Raw genomic sequence first — 18,885 nt, forward strand, 5'->3', positions numbered from 1 at the left:
TTCTTCCAACTTGGTATATAAAAATGTATTGCTCCTCATGGCCGTATGATCATCTCTGGAGCAACAATCCACATTAGGTCACACAATTATGCCAACTTTATAAAGACATAACCTCCAAATATGTGGTACTTTTTGTACTATGTTTAACTTTTTCGAGTTAGTTCTTGTATTATTAATCTCATTATCTTAAGTATTAGAAATTATAATTTGAGCTTATTTTGTTTTATTATTTATGACTTTTGTAAATACATATTTACTAAATTAGCTGACGATTTAAAATCGAATATTGACTTGAAAATATTTACGTATCTTTTTACAGGAACTCAAATTAAATACTTTCTTGAAATTATTATCTCAATTCAAATAGAGGACATCTTTAATAATTTCATTTATTGTTTTTGAACAATTTTCTTCACTATGATTCAAAATCATGGAGCATATGAGATTGTAAGGAAAAAAGAAAACTTGGGAAGATGCATCGCATTCAGACCAAAAGGATTCAAGTTCCACAAAGCAAAGCATCCTCTCTTTCCTCTCTCACTTTTCCTTTTACTCTACCAGGAAAGATACTGCCCAAATGACCAATCCCTCCAAGCAACACCACCGCCAGTAGCACCGTTTCCATCACCCCAAGAACCTTCAACAATGCCGGAGTAAGCCCACCTCGCATTCGTTTATGTAATAAAGATTGTTAATTCTAATGTTTTTTTGTCGTTGATTTTCTGTTTCCGTTTGTTTTTCACAGATCTGACGATTATCCGAAGGAGCCCTTTTCGCTGGAGCCTCAAAGAACCTCCTCGTCCGGCGGATCCTCCACCACCAGCGTCCATGTCACCGCCCTCGACGGCCTTGTGAACGTGAACTCCCTTTTCACGATTGCGGTCTTCGTCGGCCTCTCTCTCACCACTCCGGGCCAGCACAGCCTCGAGAACCCCTCCGCCTGCGACGCAGGTCTCGATGTCGCCAAGAAGCTACTTGTCTTCGAGGTGGTATCCTTCAGCTTCTTTCTTTTTTCCTCTCTCGTCGCGCAGGGCCTTAAATTGGCCATCAATTTGTTGAACAGTAAGGATGTGGATGAAATCTTCCGAGCCCACATCAATTTTAAGGTTTTGAGGTTCGGTATGCTGGCTTCCGCCATCGGTTCGGTGATGGGGTGCTTGTTCTTGATGCTGTCGATGGTGAATGTGATCGAGATCAGGCTGGGAATGCTGTCCTGTGGGAGCAAGTCCACAGTACATGCCGTCACGGCTTTGATTGTTCTAGTGACCTCTGCTCTTGTTGTTTATATTTCAACTGCTGTGTATGCGTTTCTACATTGAATCAGCTGCTGGGGAATGTGTATCTTATGGGTCGATTATCGATTATAATTGTGATATACTTTTCTTTGGGATACATTGCAACTATGTTATGTTAAAATTTCATGGGATCCATCTTTCAGTGATTAGAAAAAGTTTAGTAAAAATTTTATGTCACTGCAAGTTTTTTTCTTTATATATGTTGATGGTTACGTGTTAATTATCTGTATTGATGAATTCCGAGCTAAGCTTGTTAAAGAATGGACTTCATGTTGGGGAGATTAGCTAGCTAATGCTTGGAAATAGATGAGTCTCTGCAGCTTCTTGGATAAGTGTTGCAGCCACTGAAATTCAGCCGTTTTTCACGGTGGTCTATGTTGTGTTGGTATACAGAGTTGATTTTGGAGACTCCCCTGGGACAGTGTTGTCGGCTTTGGGCATATTTATTGATCATTGAGTTGAGGTTTTAAGATATGATGAATAATTCTGCTGCTTATGGATTGAGAAGAAAATGGAGTCTATCCATGACGTTGCTGTATTATGCTTGATGACGGTAGCACTTTTCTATGGTAAACAACAATATGTAGATAACGTGCATTGGTTCTTCAAAGTAAATGGTTTGCAGATATACTATCAAGAATTACCTCGATTTCTAGTATGCATATGATCTGTTGTTCTAGTGCAGGTTAAGTTTTCATCAAGATTGTGACTGCTGTGATGAAACCACAGCTCCTCCTGAAATGCAGCTGCAAACGTTGATCATGCAACGATCAACGATGCAGGTCCATTTGCATATTTGGAGACAGTAGATGTGTCTGATTGAGGTCGGACTTGACTAGTTTTAGACATGTCGATCAAACCAGAGTCTAATTTGCCCCGGCTTGGGGACTGGGGAGAGCAAATTTCGGTTCCTAACACTCGAAATATCTGTCTACTGTTTTGTATCTGTAGTGAATTGCTGGGATTTTAGGACATGTCGTCTGCAATTATGCTGTTGGAGCGTGGAGTCTGAGCTGATTATATTTTGATCCGATTATTATGCAACCGACGGTGTAGTTTAAATATGTTAAAACAAGCATTGTAGTCATGTAGAGTTGATGGATGACTATTTACTGTAGAGCAGCCCATCATTTTTAGAAATACTATTAAATTTAAAAAAATATTAAATTCATCAAATAGCAAAACTATAGGAATAAAGATTTGATTTTGATTTATGAAATTTGAACACGTCAACTATATATTTAAATTCTTTTTCAAGAACCATTTAATGTATATAAATATATTTTTGGCAATATCGATTGTTAATTTGTAACATCGGTTAATTAGATTATCAACAATTCATAACAGAAAGAAATTATATATTCAAGAATTTAAAGAAATAAATAAGATCTTCGTTGGAATTTATTTATTTTAGAACAAAGAAAGGAAACGAAAAAAAAAAAAAGAGGGAAGAAGAATGGAAATGTTGCAATCTTGATCGAGTTTGAACTAATTATATGACAAGTACAATATATTTATGATATATTATTTAGAAAAAATGTTCAATATATCATACTTGTTTTGTTATTAGTTTTGTTCAATCAAATCTGATTTGGGTGAAATCTTCATCTTTGAGGGATTGTTGAGAAATATTGAATTTGGTTGCTGGGCTGGCCCATCGTGATGAGTCCAGCATTAATGGATGAAAGCCCAAGAAATAGAGCTGGAGTAATTGACTTGCAGTTTTCCCCCAAATCCCGATCGAGAACAGAAATCATTGTCCTCTCTAGAGGAATCTTTTAGAACCCTAATTCCTCTTTTCCTGTGCAATTAGGAATTTTTCTTGCTCCGTTATCTGTTTGTATGGATTCTTTGCTAGCAAATTACGCCTCCTCAGATGATGAAGAACGTGAAGAACAACCGCCCTCGGACAAACCGGTTAAGCTGGAAACCGGAGCCGGAGTAGAGAAAGATGCAGAATTTCTTTCAGAATCATCCGCGAAACGGGGTGGGATCTTCAGCTCTCTGCCGCCGCCTAAATCGTCTCTTTTCAATTCACTCCCGCCGCCCAAATCCCAATCTTTCCCTAACCCTAAGCCCCAAGCGGAGTTTGAACATCAAAGAGACGCTGATGAGCACGATGAACAAATTGTGGAGAGTTCGAAGCCTAAATCCTCGTCCTCTTCTTCTTTGTTCGCTTCACTTCCTCCGCCCAAATCGTCTTCATCATCTTCTTCCTCTGCCTCAAAGAGGGTTGTTCAGTTTAGGCCTCCGACGATTGCAAAGCCGTATTCTGGTACTTTTGATGATGAAGATGAGGATGATGATGAAGGTGAGCAAGAAAGAGAAAGGAAGAGATCAAAAGAATCAATATCCACCTCTTCTGCAAAGTCATTCTTGTCCAGTATTCCGGCACCCAGGAACTCGGCTACTCTGGGCGCTTTGCCTTCTGCTTCAGGTGCGGGAAGGAGATCTATTCTTGAAACCGAAGCTCCAGCCTCCAGTGTAGTTAGCAAGCCAGGAAATGATGCAGTTGTGAATCCCAATGTGGGATCCTTGCTGGATCAGTCCAGTGAGTTGAATTATGGTTATTCTAGTTGGAGTTCTGAGAGTGAAAGCCATGCATATTACAGTGGTTATGGTGCTGTTGCTGATGATAATGTTGGTTTGGCCCCTGTAGGAAGCAGTAGCACCGGAAATGATCAGTTTCATGAGGTTTATGATCATTCTAGTAGTTTAGGTGGTGAAAGCTATGCATATTACGGTGCTTATGGTGTTGGTTCTACAGCTGTAGGTACTGTTGCTACTGCTGGAAGTGATGCCGGTATGAACTCTAATGAAGGATCCTACGAAGCTGTTGATTATTCGTATGGGAATGGGCAACATGTAGAATACACAAATCATGGTGGCAGTTATGGTGATTATGGTAATGATGCAGAGTATGAAAATAATTGGTCCAGTACTACTGCCGTGCATGAGGTACCTGGAATAGTTGGTAATGCATTGCCATTGCCTGTAAAGAGGGGGAGGAAAGATGTTCCACCAGAGATAGTTGAAGTAAAACAGGATGAGTTGATGAAAAATAGACCAAGGGAGGACCAGGTCAAATTAACAGGGATTGCGTTTGGCCCTGCGTACCAGGTATATTTCATGTGTTTATATTGTTATCTTATCTGAACTGATGCCTTGTCAATTTGTATTTCATATAAGCCATGCTACTACTTTGGAGATATTGGCGCATCATTACTAGAAATTTTTTCTGGGGATTTGGGGATGGGGAAAAGACTATGGTGTAGCTGCAATTCTTCTTTATGTCAACTATGCTTAAGAGAACCCTGCATGGTTTTACCGCACAAGCTTGTAAACAGTCTTAGTGCTGTTTCAGGAAGAGATTGTATTTAGCCATTGGTGGTGTACAGTGTAAGGTGATGATTGCATGCTGTTTATTGGAGTACCTTGCTATTAGTTTAGAAAAATTATAATTGAAATGGTTTTTCTACGATGGATACCTATTAGGAACAGAATGGATTGCATTATACCAACCAATAAGAATCCTAATGAACCTAAAAAAACAACAAGGGCCCAGCAAAAATTACTTAGTATTTTAGACCCCTTTATAAGTTCTATCCATATATAAATCATACTTGATCCGATTGCATTTTTATTGGAATTGAGAGAAACCTTTGTGATCAGCTGGAGGCTTTGGGTATGAAAAACTATGATGCCATATGCTAGTACAGCGTTTTTTTTCTTATGTAAAATAAATTGCTAAATGATCCTCATGTAGATTTTCTATTGCATAAGAATATAAACAGAAATTGTGCTGTTGTGGGCAGGATGTTTATTCAATCCTGGGTGCTCACAAGTCTACTTGCTTTTGACCATTAAGGATACTTTACGAAAAGTATATCAGCTAGGTTAATTGATAAATTGTGATTCCGACTCCGAGTAGGATAGCTGAATTTCAATTATATGTTGCATTCAATAGTCAAAGTTGTACTAATGAGAACGATGCCACCCATCGGTAAGGCTTATAACCTTTTGAAGCAAAATTATGTTTGTGCTCTGGATGTGCCAAATGTGGTGAAAGATTTAAGGTGGAAGCTTGAAAGATGAATGCCCGGAAAATATGAATGCTTAGAATCAAAGCTAAATATACATGATGTTATTTTTGGTTACAAAATATACATGATTTATTTGCTTATGAATCCTTTTTTCTTTTCCCTTTCCAATTTGATGAGTATGTTGATGTGGGAAAGTGTCTTCAATCTCACAACACAAAAATGCGTCATTTGTATTTGTTCGCCATCTTACATATTCATTTTGCCTTTACGTAGCCCACTTCGACCAAGGGGAAGCCTTCAAAATTGCATAAGAGGAAGCATCAAATTGGCTCTTTGTATTTCGACATGAGACAGAAAGAAATGGAGCTCGCTGAGAGGCGTGCTAAAGGTTACCTTACCAAAGCCCAAACACAGGCAAAATACGGATGGTAATGTCATCCTTACCTTCTGATAACACTGTAACTTCACTCTTTTGTAGGAAAAGTTTGAGTTTATTGTCCCATTCCAATTAGATTTTTAAAACAATGGAAATGTATAATATTGCAATGATAACACCAAATTCTGAAGCTTTGATTGTTATCGGGCTATTACTTTGTCGATGTCCTCCATAATCCACAGATCTGGCCATAAGAAAACAGGGGAATTGGAACATTTGATTTGAAACTCATTCTCTCCTATTGGAGCTGTTTGTGTTGATCCTATCATGATTCTGCTGCACTATTGATTCTGTCATGCTCTCTGCTTTGGTATATTAAGATACTGTCTGATAAGCTGACACAATACTAGAATTTATCCATGTAACTTAAATTAGTAAAAGTGAGGTTTATTTCTAACATGAAAATTTGTGTCAGAAATGTCTCCAATGAAGATAAAGATTTGACACATTTACTTTACTACCATTCATCTTTTTAGGACAATAATACAGACTATGCAAAAAAATTTTGTTCACCACCAATCTGAAACTTCATGTCTAAGTTTGAATCAAGATAAAAATGTGCTTGGACTCCTTTATGCAAAGACTTAGAAATCTTTAATTCTCAGTTGAGTTATTTTTAGTAACATTGAATTATTTTTAAATCTATTCAATATTAATTTATGTGAAATTGTTTTTCTGAAGTTTTCGCACAAATTGAACTCCGTAAATTCAAATGGAGCTTAAATATTTAAATTATAATTTTGAACTCTGTCCCACAAGAGCCCAGATGATCACGGTCCTAAGAAAAGAAACTCGGATTTCGTATTGCAAGTAGAGGATACCAAGGCACTTACCAGATTATTTGATCCACCAGGGACGAAAGTAGACTGGGCTTCACTACTTTCGGGCTCCTGTAAAATCCCTCGTCACCTTTTCATTTTATGGATGGCAATTCTCGGCAAACTCCCAACGACGGACAAGCCATGGCTCTCTCATCTCGGTGATTGTGTCTTGTGTGATGGGACGATGGAGACTCATACTCACCTCTTTTTCCAATGCCGATATAGTAGACGGTGTCTTTCCGAGATTCGCAGATTGGTCCGATTTCCATGGCCTAACCGAGATTGGGCAAATGACATTGATTGGGCAGCACGGAAATGGAGGGGCAAGCATATTGTCAACCTTGCTTATAGAGCACTGCTTGCTTCTTGTGTTTATCATATTTGAAGGGAGAGGAACCTGAGGCGATTCGAGCATGAAGAAAGAACATCGACTACTTTGGCTTTCTTGATTGTTAACGATGTTAAGCAGAAGATTCTTAGCATTAATTTAGCTTGTTCAGTTAGCACATGTGCCTTATACAGACTATGGCGTATCCCGTGGTCTGTAACGGGAGAAACCAACTGATAAACACTGTGTTGTACTACTATTCTTCAGTTAATGAAAATTACATTTACCCAAAAAAAAAGTAGAGGATACCAAACCATCAGCCGGGCTATTTAAGATCTCTTGGAACATAGGGGCGATGGAGGTGTCCTGGCATCTCCATGCTTCCCTGAATCTGCAGTTTCAAGAGGAAAGTGTTCACCATATACTGCAAATCTCATCCAAATCAATTTTCGCTGAATCAAACCGATCACATAATCAATTAAATTGATTCAGATCTAATCAATCAAGTTGGATAAAAAATTTCCTGTCTTTCAAGAAGCCAAAGTCAAAATCAAAGAAGTATAGGCATATACAACATTTATTGAAGGCAAAACTTATCTTATTCTGTAAAAGTATAGCAAATGTTACTTACAGCAGAGAACACAAGAGTTTCAAGCAAATCATCAGCAAGAAAGAAAATATCGTTTACAGCCTATCAGCTTGGGAAGACTATTCTCCTCGACTCGATTTCGTTTACGCTTTGAACTATATTAGTGATGTTTCTGGACAAGTGTTTAGAGTGCTCCTCCATGTCTTCCAGAATGCTATTGAGCTGTTCTTGCAGAGCTGCAGATCTTCGTCGCTCTCTTTGTAGTTCAGCTGTCAATTCTCGAATCTTCACGTCTTTCTCGTCCTGAAAAATTTGCCAACAATATCAAGAAACATAGAAATGACACTCTTTAAGCGTAATAGGAGTTGCCAGGACATTTCATATAGAGGAGAAAGCTGAGAAGTAACACCCTTGGCAAAGTTTTTAACAGTAAGCAGCAAGCGATAAACCACAATGGGGCAGCAAAGTACAAAAACAAAGACAGGAGATTTTGCTTTCTTGATGAAGTGGGAGGAGTTGGCTGATACATAGAAAAGCCCAGTGAGGCAAGCCACTTCATGCATGAAACGAAGAATTTTCGCACTTGAAATTGTTGCCAAAATCTTAACGGGCCAATTAGCAAAGAAAGGTTTAAACTTCAATTACTAGGATTTTGTAAATCAAGGCTTTGTTTCGGGAGGGATGTGTGTCCATCTATGATGGTCATCTTGTATTTTCCAATTTAACCATGTATTCACACTACAAAGTGACTCTACAGCAAAAGAATTAGTCCATTGTCATCCTTTCTCAACTTGAATCTTCAAATGAACGATAGAAACTTTGGTCTACAAGAGCTTCCGAACTCTTTGATTACAAATCCACAGGATGAAAGATAATTAAAACCCTTCAATCTTTTGAATGTCACGACTGAAAAAACCAAGTGATAATAGAATTATCAAAACTCTCCTTAACCATGCTAGCAAACTATGATGCCATGAAAATACATCTATAAGCATTTGAGCTCTGCTGCCCTTTCATCTCGTAATAAGACAATATGAGTGCTACTTTATTCAAATAAATATTTTTTTGCATGTTACTCAGAACTTGCAATCAGCAGGACTTTTGTTTCTTGAGTACCTTTTTCATTTTCTCTACCTTCTAAGAGAGAGAATTTCCAGAAAGCACATCAGTGGGCTGGCAGAAAGTGCGATAAATTTCATGGAAACAAACAAGCAAGCAACATATCACAAAAGATGGTTACACTGATGCAAACTTTGGTGTTTTGACATAGTCACTTTTAGCAAAGTATTTAGAACTCAGCCAGATTAACATCTAATTTGATGCCAAGGATCAGCCTCCTATAGAAACCTTGTTATGTAATATATGGACCCTGCAAACAAGCACCAATGGTGCACATTTCTGAAACCTAAAAGAGATATATTTGCATCTCAGCTTCTGCCTGAAACCCGGTAGAGAGAAACAGAGGCCATTCTAACTCACATAGTCACATAGTCAGTTTGGTAAAAGATTAAAAATATTCAGTTGGAGGAGTTACTCCTAACTCACATAGTCACATGTACTCTCTGGGCAGGACTGACTTTAAACCTTGTAGTAAAGTAACCTATGGCAGATTAAGACGAAATAATAAAAACCCCAGTATATGGAGCATAATGCACACAGTGGAAAAAGGCAAGAGCAGAGGCCAAATGATATTTGAACAAGCACTCAGTAAGACACCTAAACCAGAGCTGGGCCAAACATTGTTGGAACAAGCACTCAACAAAGGACACATAAAGTAATAAGCTAACACCTGAAGAGATAACTCCCAAGAATTTGCGAGGGAAGTGGGAAACACTTACTGGGGTTTGAGATAGCTGTGCACTTCGACGGGTATTAACAGGTGCAGCAACCAGCGGATGATTATGCTCCTTGAAGAATTTTGTAACAACCCATTTGCATGTCTTCTCTTTTTTTACAACTATCATTGCCTTACATCCTTCCCTAGTGATTGCCCTTGGTTTCCTGCTTTCACTCCGCTTGGGTCTACACTTGCGAAAGCCTTCCTTATTACACACAAGCCTACGCCAAACCACATTACCATCACGCATAGATCGTCTAAAAGCATCAACCCGCATTATAAACCCCATTTTTGTGGCATATGCATCATAGAATACCTTGGCAGCCTCTTCTGAATCGAACTCCATACCCACAAACGGTTCCCTCTCAGAATGTCCTTCATTATTAACAACTAACTCAGTCCCATGCGAGTTCTCTATCGTTTCTGCTTCATTGCCTGCACATTGGCTCTCATCCACTGCATAAAGAGAACAATACTTATATTTTGTCATTGGGGGCTTCAAGAAGATAACTAGCGCTGTTCCCACAGATTGTGTCTTTGTTCAGCTAAAAATCCCTCTTCCCCATCTTCCGCACACAACAAAGGGAAATACGGCATAACAAAAATCACGGGCAGCAACTAAAACGAACTGGACAATCCTAGGAACCCAACAGGAAATGCTTTGAACAATTACATTCTTTTATATAATCAAAGATAGACATTTGATTATTCAAGACCAACTACCCAAACTTCAAAGTTCTGGCGTGATTTCTCACTTGATATGATCTTTAACACTTAAATATCCAAATCCCAAAAGTCATATTCGGATCAAGAAATCAGAAGCCATTTAATTCTACTCACAAACTGGAGATAGAAATCAACAAAGATTCAATTCTTTAGAGCTTAAGATCAAACAACTCGAAAACCAAAATACGAAGAATTTCTCAAAAACATTATCAACCAGCAGACAAGTTTCACTTCCGTTTACAAATTCTTTTTCTAGCATGCAATGAAGCTAACAATTCATTTCTAAACTCCACTAACCATCAAGTTCTTTCTTCCCTTCTCTTTTATTCCATAAACCAATGAATCTGAGCAAATTTTCTGATTAAAGCTCACAAAAAGAGAAAGAGCTTTGTTTACCTGATGACAATGAAGCAACAATCATCGCAGCTCAATATGAGAAAAGGGTCTTCGAGAATTTATGGGAAAAACTTGCTAGCTTCCTGCGAATCTTGATGGGTTGAAGCGCGGTGGAATTTCTTTATCCTCTTGCGAACAGGCGGAGCGTAATCGCCGACAGCACCTTCTTCTCCATTACTCTCGCAGTTAAAGCGTGGTTGCTGAATAGCAACTCTCTCGTCACTAGAAATTTAGAAGCCTTAGTTAATTTTGATCCTTTATTTTGAATTGATATTTTATTTTTTTAATTTCATCCACCATTTACACTATACATATAATGTTATCTTAAAAATACATAAATTGTATTCATGTAACTGTAATATAAGTAAAATATGATATAATATGGAAATTAATTTAAAGTAAAAATTCAGAATGAGGCCTAATATAATAGAATAATGCTCCTTAATTAAAGTCATATCTTGGTTGTATAATTAATTATAAATAATTAATTCAAGAAAATTGATTATGAAATTTGAATCGATAATTACTTAATTTATTAAGGCCCTTTATTTAATTACAAAATAATTTATTCACAATAATTTGATTCTGAAGATAATTGATTTTAGAAAAAGCAATCAAAACGTTTGTATTCATAATTTTATAATTGTTATACAATTATAAATTATGGTTTATTTTAAAATTAATCTCATTCTTTAAGTTAATTAGAAATTTAAAAACCATATAATGGGATAACGATGACAAGATGAAAAAAATAATACATTAAAATTGAAAGTGCAAATTATAACTTCTGCCAAAACATGATTTTGACGTAATTTAATTTCAAAGTAATTACTAGAGAAAAAGGGCCAAACAACATTTTTATACTTGAAATATATATTAGCTCAGCCGCTTAATTGCAGGACCAAACAGAAATTATAAATGTAAATTTATTCAAAAATGACGCAATTGTTTATGCTTAATTGAAGAAATTAAATAATTATTAATAATATATAATAAGTGTAAACGAAGTCTAACTCAATTGACGAATATAAAGTTCCATGATTTTAAAACTTGTGGATTCGAACCCCACATTATGCGTGAAGTGAAATTCACTGTTTTAAAGATAATTTAATTAAAAAAAATATTTAACTTATGATTTATAAAAACTATAATTATCTTTTCAGTTTATTTAATATTATTGACGAGAGTATATCATTAGATAATGTAAAAAGCTGTAATACAATTTTGGTGTACTCAATCACAGAGGGGAAGTGGCACAAAATCCAATAAAAACTTTAGATGTAAAGATTAAAAGAAGGTTGAAGAATTAGGGATTTTGAATAAAAAAAATAATTCTAACTTAAGGAATTAAGGAGTTAGATCACTGGTGGGTGCGCATACACTGCGGAGTTGAGTTTCCGAGCTGAGGATAAAACGCCCAAGAATTGGTCTCACTTGCACTTTGGAATTGCTGTTATCTCGAAATTTCTTCACTCTTCACTGATCTTTCATAACAACGAGTAAGACCCTCCTTGCAATCACTCTTTTCCTTTTCATATTTACTGAATTATATGCATATGGATGCTCGTTGGGCCGACCCCTGAAGTATCTGGGGTTTGTTGTAATTTGTGATGATTTCTCCTTGTGGGTTTCAGGAATTCTTATCCGTTTCGGGGTTCTTGGAATTGGTTCTGGGTTTTGGTTGATGAGTGTTGTTGGATTTGTTTTCTCCTGTGATTAGGTGTTTTTAGTTTGCTGCTCATGCTGATTTGCCACCCCGCTTTTGTTGCTTGATCAATTGTTTCTTCGAAATTGATTCGTGTGAGTAGAATTTAACAACTGATGCATATTTGACACCAAAATTGTTGCTAAATACTTGCATAATGGACCCACGAATGCTCCCTCCGATAATAGTTTGGAAAAGTAGAAGAGAATTGGTTGTTTAGTTCAGGAAAAACTGCAGAAGGTAATGGTGAAAGGGAAGTCCTGAAACGGAGAAATGCACTTGAATTTTCAGGGTTAAAGTTCAGTCCTTTCCTGAAGCAAGAAGCTGTGCCTTCTGAGATTTGCCAGTTGTGATTTTTTTTTAATCAAACACTTGTGTCTGTTCATGCAATGATGATATGATCGGGTGACTAGCTAATCTCCAAGAAAGTACAGGTAGTAAATGTGGGGATCTTGGCCTAGTATTTACCGTTCAGACTTATACTGTGCTTCACACACTATCAAGTCTTAGCAAAGGGGGGGAAGGGAAAAATAACCAAATTTTGATTTATGATTATTTTATCTCTGTTGATGCATGTGAGTACTCATTTGGCAGTTTTGATTTAATCTTTCTAAAGGGATTCATACTGGATATGGGAAAGGAGAACAGCGAACGTGAACTTCCTGTTTCATTACCAATATTAAACAAAAAGTTTTGGACATATTTAACAAAATTTAATCAATATCCTATGTAATTATATTAATTGTCATTTTCTCATTGTTCTACAGTAGAGTATATCAGTATATGAAAAATATTTTTAATGTTGTTTCACTCGTTTTTGCTGAAATCTCCCGTTTTAGACATGATGTAATTTTTGTTCAAAATTACCCCATGTAATGGCTCCAAATGTATTTACTATATATTCCATTTACATGTAAATTTGTGTATTTATTGTGCTCTTTTCCTGTTGTGCTAACCACCAAATGTCCTTTCAGATGGGTTTCTCTCGAGTAACTTCAAAAGCTGGATTTTTTACTTTGTGCCTTGCATGTAATTGAGAACATTTCATTCACTTGGTAGATGCATATAGATGAGTTTACAAAAATATTTGCTTGCTTTGGTTGCATCATGGTAATTTTCTGCTAATCAACTTGCAGTGGTAGAAGGAAGTGTGAGTGAGTCGGAAAGATGTGATTGGGACTCCAGGGATTCAGAAGAAAATGATGATGTCGAATGTGAGGACAACAGAAGGTCATTGGAAGGAGGTGAAGTTCTTGAACCATATGTCGGCATGGAATTTGAATCAGAAGATGATGCGAGGAGATTTTACACCGACTATGCCAGGAGGGTAGGATTTGTGGTACGTATTATGCAACGCCGGCGTTCTGAGATTGATGGTAGAACTCTTGCTCGCCGACTTGGATGTAACAAGCAGGGCTTTTCTCCTAATGCAAAAGGCAAAATTGGCCCAGAAAAAAAGCCACGGCCTAGTGCACGTGAAGGTTGCAAGGCAACAATACTGTTTAAGCTTGAGAAGTCGGGGAAGTGGGTAGTTACAAGATTTGTCAAGGATCATAACCACCCTCTAATTGCCACTGCTCAGGAATACACAGATGTGGTATGCCTTTCTCAATTTATGCAATCAATTGATGGTCTTTCTTCATATTATTCTGTCTTGCTCCTCTTGTACTTTCCGAGGATAAGGATGGTATATCTCGCCTACCCATCCAAAAGTACCAACTTTGCATCTCGCAAGATCTACCCACTGTTTTGGATTTGCCTCTACCTGTTAGTTCTCCTTTCCTTAATTTTTATGGTTAGTAGTTAAGGAAACTGAAGAAATTTTTGGGGTTAATAGTAGGTAAATTTTAGGAATACAATGACTTGAATCATATCCCAAAAGATGAGTTCTGGAGCTGTTCATTGCATTGTTAGCAATACTGAAGAATAGATGAAGTTAAAGAACGACGAAAGGGAACAGAGATGAACTAATTTAAATTAGAAGAGTCCTTAACTCTTGCATCTATCATGGAATGAAGGAATACATCCCCACCTATATCCTGACAGGTTTACTTATCTTATATGTTACACTATAAAGTTATGAGCACAAAACTACTTAATCACTAAGATTCTTCTAGACTATATAGAAGGCGTGGTGAAGATCTCTTTGAGTTAACTGACTTCAAATCGTTTTGGATACGGATAAAAATCTACTTTCCGCCAATCCCCAAAAACCAAAATAATTGCTATTTAATTTCTATGCCCCAGCATAATCTTAGTTACCCGTCAGCTTACTGACATAATGGAGCACACTGGATATTCCACACTCCATGTAGTTTGTTTCATATGGTCTAGTGTATAAAATGCAAAACTTTCCCTTCTTTGGCATTTGTTTTGCATCATAGGTAGGATGAAAATGAAATGAGATTTGCAACATTTGCAATAGATCTGCAGCATGTCAGATTGTAAGAATCTTTCATTTATTAAATCATTTCTGCAGCGTGACAAGGATAAGAAAATCCAAGAACTCGCCAGAGAGCTTCAGAGGCAGGAAGAACTATGTGCAGCATATAGAGAAAGATTAATTAATCTTCTTGCAAATGTCGAGAAGCAAACTGACAGTTTATCCATGAAAGTTCTAGCAGTTGTCGAAAATGTGAAGGAAGCAGAGGCTGCAGCACTCAATGAAGCACTAACATTGTCAGCAATATAGGTAGTAACCTCATAATAGACAGTGCCATTGTGGTGCAATGTTAATTTTAGTATGGTGAGCTTTAAGTTGCTCTATCCTTTCTGCACCAACCTGAAACTACCAGAATGATATATATCACCAGGATGTAGCTCTTCATTCTAACATCCAGAAGAGTAAAAAACGACCCTCTCAATCAGCTTCTTGTCAAGAACTGATGGAAGGGGGATCCATGAAAGCACTGCAGATTTATGTATAGTGATGCTTGAATTCTGTAGGATAATAGGATATTAATGATGTTGAAACCAATACCTTGTGCACAAAGTTGTGTGGCTTTTCCTCAACTGTTTGTGTTCTATCTCATATCTGATAAAAAGAAACCGTCTTATCAGCTAATACATCTCGCTTCTATTATGTATCATAATAAGTTCTTTCTTTCCTTTCTTGTTTTCTCTCTGGATGTAAGAGATGTTATCTTGGACAGAAGATGCACAGTGGCAACTGAAATGTTATAATATTGAGTTAAAGATGTATGGTTACAACTCTATGTTTATGATGAATTTGTGGCTATTTCAGTAAACAGGGAATTGCATGATTCAACCAGATAATGGAACAGAATTTGCTCCATAATCCAAAAGCACCATGCTCAAGAATTCACATGGAGAAGAAACTTCACAGTTCATAATATCCACATGGATTGTGCCTGAATGAATCTTCTAACTTTTTTATGTGTATTTGACAAAATGAAATGATGAGATCATATTTACCAGAAACAAAGAAAAACATGATTAAGTTATCATGTAAGTTAACATGTACCCGTAAAGCTGATCCACCTCTCTGGAATCATATGAGCATGTAGACAACAGAATGGCTGCAAAAGAACCATATGGAATATACCCTACTAGAAGCAAAATAAGCACCATAAAAATCTCGGTTGCTTGCATACTTTATTAGTAACAATTATACCACCAAATCAGGTGTGAGATCGCCAAATGATAAGAACGCATAAATAGTCCAACCAACATTTTGCTAACGGGTATTATCCACACCATTTTGTATTTTCACACCCAGTGCATCTAAAAGTTTTTCCCACCAAGGTATGTTAATGCTAGTTTCCTTCGTCAACTTGTCTCAGATCACAGGACTGTAACACGATTTTGAAGCAAATTCTTTTAGTTGGCAAGGAGCATTTGTCACCTCCACCAGTGATGTTCAACATCTATACACAGGTAGTGCTGCTCAATAGACAGGATCCTTCCTGTCAAATCATAGACATAGGCACCAGTCGTGGTAGAGTTAATCTGCGGAGGAACTTCTGATGAACCAGGATAGTAGCATAATTTCATCTGTTACTATGATAAGGATAGGCGTGCAGCTACAAACAAATAAAATTATACATTTGTTAAGCAGCCAACTTGATCCCATACCCCAACATACTGATAAGTTTGAAGACTTCAATGACAAGAAATATGAAGGAGAAATGGAGAAAGTTCCCATCATCGTCGAAGATGAGAGCCAATTGGGTAGTTCGCGGCAGCACATACTCTGATTATTTCCTCCTTTTCTTCAAAAGTGAAGCAGCTCGTAAAACCATTCTATCAACCTCATCAAGATCAGCCAACTCTAAATCTTTGTCATTCGATTTCTCTTTTCTGGAATCAGTGGATATTTGGCGCAGGTGTTCTTCAAAATTCTCTTGCTCTTCGTCGCTATTCATGGGAATCTTTTCAAACACATCAAGGTAAAGAGGTTTTTCTGCTTTTTCCTCATTCTCGGTGTCTGACTCCGTTTCAAAAATATCTGACAGAGCTTCGGAATCTGAACCCATGTCTGAATCCATGTCCGAATCATCTTCGTTATTTACATCAGTCTTAGCTAGGAGTTCTTTCAGTCTATCAGATCCCTCAAAATGTTGATTGGAGTCCTTTGCTGGATCAACATCATAAGCATCAGTTGGTTGTTTCTCTTCACCCATAGTATCTTTTCTTCCATTCTGAGCTTGAAGCAGCTCCAGGTCCTGCTCAAGTCTTGGTATATATTTCCTAACAGCTCTCAGAGCATCCCTGTACTTGGATTTATCGAGAGCCTGTATAAACCGAAACAGAACAAACAAATGGACGTCAACTTCCAGGAATATGTAAGCAGTGAAACCAATTAGAGAATGCTGACTATAAATGAAAGGATATGGATGACAAGACCTTCTTTCTAGAAAGAGTTGATCTGGGAGACATTATCTCTGTTGGGGGCTGAGAATAGTTCTTTCCTCGATACATAATAATGGTGTCATCGTCCTGAATATCAAGCACAATCCCGCCACTCAATCTTGCCAGCTCTGAAGCAATATCCTTCACCTCCTCTGGCGAGAATGTCTTCACTATAACTTTCAAAGTCTGGTGCTTCTTCCAATGTAAGTGCATGTTCAATATAACCCCCTGATATATCCCCCGTCTTCCGACTGGGACATAATTCTTGCACTTTTCGCCCATCTTCAGAAAATAGAAGTGTTCTTCAGGTGTCAATATTTCAGGGTCATGGGTGGTTTCTGATGACTCTTTAGGCTCAATCTTGTTAAGAGCTTCAAGTAGCCTTTCCTCTTTTCTCCGAGCCTTGGTGAATCATGAAAATCAACCACTAGTAAGAAATTTAAACTGATAATTTCCAAAACAACGAAAACTCAAAACTGTCATGGCAGCTGCATATCATCAGCAAAATAAACCAGTGATTATGTTGGTTCCAAAAAAGAAAATATTGGGCCACACTAAAGTCACTTCTTCCCATTCTTCTCTTGGATAGGCAGAAATGAATCAAAAAGTCCACATGTTAGATGACTCAGACTCTGCCTATCATCTCACATAACATAAAGTATGAGAATGTGTGTGCTCTTTCCAAAGGTGATCTGGCCCTTAATCAAGCAGAGTGTAAGAGCAAGATCCAGATAAACTGCCTCAAGCGGTTTCGGGTAAGGCTTAAAGTCGATTACAAAAGCAGCACGACAAAGTTCCACTAGATTGAATCTTATTAACCTATGATCATTTGAGCAACAGAAAAGGCCATCGGTTTACCGAAATCTGTAACTGTAACTGTAACTGAAACTGGAACCAAATAAGAACTGAGAACTCATCATTGATGGTTAATGATGAATCCTACCTGAACAATGGGACCTCATAAAGAAACGGCAATCAAGAATCCATATAAACCGATTCTTCTTTCCTTAGTGAATAAATGAATATCTCAAAGAACCAAAAATAAAAAACACTTAACAAGATCAGGATGAGAATAAATATTTCTACCTTCCTCAATTTGTAGAGGATTTTTTCTTCTGCGGTCATCCTTCCATATTCTTTCTTCTTCTTCCACCTGAATAACTTCAACCACCTGACCACCGCTCTCTTCCCCTTCAGTTTCTTCCTTTTCTTGACCTGAACCTCACCCGACCCATTATCCACACCATCACTCTTTCCACTCTGCTCCACCACAGGCTCCACATTTCTCCAAACCCGACCTGAATGAATCCAGGAAACACCCCCAAGATTACATCTCTGCACTCCCATCTCATAACGCAAACATCTCCCAACAACAGCAGCAATCTTGCATATATGTACATTACTACATAATCAACAGCAAAATTATTCGACTGAATAAAATAGTAATTTTATCACTAGAATATTGTACGGGCATAATTTATTCAACGAAAAACAGCAATCTTTATGTGCACAGAATCCCACTCTCACGAACTGGAAAAAGAAAAGTTTCAAGAAACAAAAAGAAAAATTACCCGGGGCTGTGAAATATGAAGTGGGATTGTGAGAGAAACGAAGCAAAGGGCAGAGAATTGGCCAAGAGACGCTTCAGATATTGGGATTTACATGCTAAATTTCTTGCCGCCATTTTTCTCCCTTTGTTTTCTGCACTACTCTGCTTTCTGCTCTGCAATTTTCTGTTGAAGAATCGGAGAAAATGTATGGGCCATGGGCTTTTTCTATGGGCCTAAATTGGAGAATCATGTTCATAGAAATTCGAAAAATGGGCTTCCTGAGATTG

The 18,885-nt window shown here is 37.5% G+C and overlaps 5 protein-coding genes across 9 annotated transcripts; 3 read left to right on the forward strand and 2 right to left on the reverse strand.

Moving 5' to 3' along the window:
- Nucleotides 1-422: 422 nt before the first annotated feature.
- On the forward strand, nucleotides 423-1,472 carry LOC105170512 (maternal effect embryo arrest protein). Its single transcript, XM_011091303.3, has 2 exons — nucleotides 423-653; nucleotides 746-1,472. The coding sequence occupies exons 1-2, from the start codon at nucleotides 646-648 to the stop codon at nucleotides 1,317-1,319; spliced, it is 582 nt and encodes a 193-aa protein (XP_011089605.2). The 5' UTR covers nucleotides 423-645; the 3' UTR covers nucleotides 1,320-1,472.
- A 1,534-nt stretch (nucleotides 1,473-3,006) lies between these two features.
- LOC105170514 (mitotic checkpoint protein PRCC-carboxy-term protein) lies at nucleotides 3,007-7,017 on the forward strand. Of its 4 annotated transcripts, none has more exons than XM_088885087.1 (3): nucleotides 3,007-4,415; nucleotides 5,612-5,766; nucleotides 6,534-7,017. In XM_088885087.1, coding segments are annotated over exons 1-3 (1,434 nt in total). In that variant the 5' UTR covers nucleotides 3,007-3,137; the 3' UTR covers nucleotides 6,535-7,017. The 4 variants fall into 4 exon arrangements, with proteins under 4 accessions (XP_088741213.1, XP_088741214.1, XP_088741211.1 ...); XM_088885088.1 differs by having other exon boundaries at nucleotides 6,541-7,017; XM_088885085.1 differs by having other exon boundaries at nucleotides 6,628-7,017.
- Nucleotides 7,018-7,056: 39 nt separating this feature from the next.
- On the reverse strand, nucleotides 7,057-10,695 carry LOC105170513 (Far-red impaired responsive (FAR1) family protein). Of its 2 annotated transcripts, XR_016067401.1 has the most exons (4): nucleotides 10,472-10,695; nucleotides 9,351-9,805; nucleotides 7,555-7,815; nucleotides 7,057-7,314 (listed from the first exon to the last, which is right to left on the reverse strand). XR_016067401.1 is itself a non-coding variant. In XM_088885089.1 (3 exons), the coding sequence occupies exons 1-3, from the start codon at nucleotides 10,494-10,496 to the stop codon at nucleotides 7,618-7,620; spliced, it is 678 nt and encodes a 225-aa protein (XP_088741215.1). In that variant the 5' UTR covers nucleotides 10,497-10,695; the 3' UTR covers nucleotides 7,500-7,617. The 2 variants fall into 2 exon arrangements, 1 of the variants encoding a protein (XP_088741215.1); XM_088885089.1 differs by lacking the exon at nucleotides 7,057-7,314 and having other exon boundaries at nucleotides 7,500-7,815.
- A 1,034-nt stretch (nucleotides 10,696-11,729) lies between these two features.
- LOC105170515 (protein FAR1-RELATED SEQUENCE 2) lies at nucleotides 11,730-15,244 on the forward strand. Its single transcript, XM_011091309.3, has 3 exons — nucleotides 11,730-11,970; nucleotides 13,313-13,773; nucleotides 14,656-15,244. Coding segments are annotated over exons 1-3 (675 nt in total). The 5' UTR covers nucleotides 11,730-11,969; the 3' UTR covers nucleotides 14,869-15,244.
- A 513-nt stretch (nucleotides 15,245-15,757) lies between these two features.
- On the reverse strand, nucleotides 15,758-18,791 carry LOH1 (RNA-binding CRS1 / YhbY (CRM) domain protein). The gene is made up of 4 exons (XM_020696920.2): nucleotides 18,620-18,791; nucleotides 18,135-18,450; nucleotides 17,043-17,450; nucleotides 15,758-16,930 (listed from the first exon to the last, which is right to left on the reverse strand). The coding sequence occupies exons 1-4, from the start codon at nucleotides 18,730-18,732 to the stop codon at nucleotides 16,394-16,396; spliced, it is 1,374 nt and encodes a 457-aa protein (XP_020552579.2). The 5' UTR covers nucleotides 18,733-18,791; the 3' UTR covers nucleotides 15,758-16,393.
- Between the last annotated feature and the right edge of the window lie 94 nt (nucleotides 18,792-18,885).

This window comes from Sesamum indicum, linkage group LG9 (assembly GCF_026168435.1).
Source record: "Sesamum indicum cultivar Baizhima isolate 11 linkage group LG9, ASM2616843v1, whole genome shotgun sequence".
In the NCBI taxonomy this organism is placed as follows: domain Eukaryota; kingdom Viridiplantae; phylum Streptophyta; class Magnoliopsida; order Lamiales; family Pedaliaceae; genus Sesamum; species Sesamum indicum.

Bases quoted from the DNA above. Each gene is read 5' to 3' on its own strand.
- LOC105170514 (XM_088885085.1), top strand. From the start codon at position 3,138: ATGGATTCTTTGCTAGCAAATTACGCCTCCTCAGATGATGAAGAACGT. The intron at 4,416-5,611 runs GTATATTTCATG...GCCTTTACGTAG, and splicing joins CGTTTGGCCCTGCGTACCAG to CCCACTTCGACCAAGGGGAA. The intron at 5,767-6,627 runs GTAATGTCATCC...TTGATCCACCAG, and splicing joins ACACAGGCAAAATACGGATG to GGACGAAAGTAGACTGGGCT.
- LOC105170513 (XM_088885089.1), bottom strand. From the start codon at position 10,496: ATGATTGTTGCTTCATTGTCATCAG. The intron at 9,806-10,471 runs GTAAACAAAGCT...CTCTTTATGCAG, and splicing joins TGTTGCTTCATTGTCATCAG to TGGATGAGAGCCAATGTGCA. The intron at 7,816-9,350 runs GTAAGTGTTTCC...CAAATTTTTCAG, and splicing joins CACAGCTATCTCAAACCCCA to GACGAGAAAGACGTGAAGAT.
- LOH1 (XM_020696920.2), bottom strand. From the start codon at position 18,732: ATGGCGGCAAGAAATTTAGCATGTAAATCCCAATATCTGAAGCGTCTC. The intron at 18,451-18,619 runs GTAATTTTTCTT...TTGATTATGTAG, and splicing joins TTCATATTTCACAGCCCCGG to TAATGTACATATATGCAAGA. The intron at 16,931-17,042 runs GTCTTGTCATCC...CGGTTTATACAG, and splicing joins CAACTCTTTCTAGAAAGAAG to GCTCTCGATAAATCCAAGTA.
- LOC105170515 (XM_011091309.3), top strand. The intron at 13,774-14,655 runs GTATGCCTTTCT...TCATTTCTGCAG, and splicing joins CTCAGGAATACACAGATGTG to CGTGACAAGGATAAGAAAAT.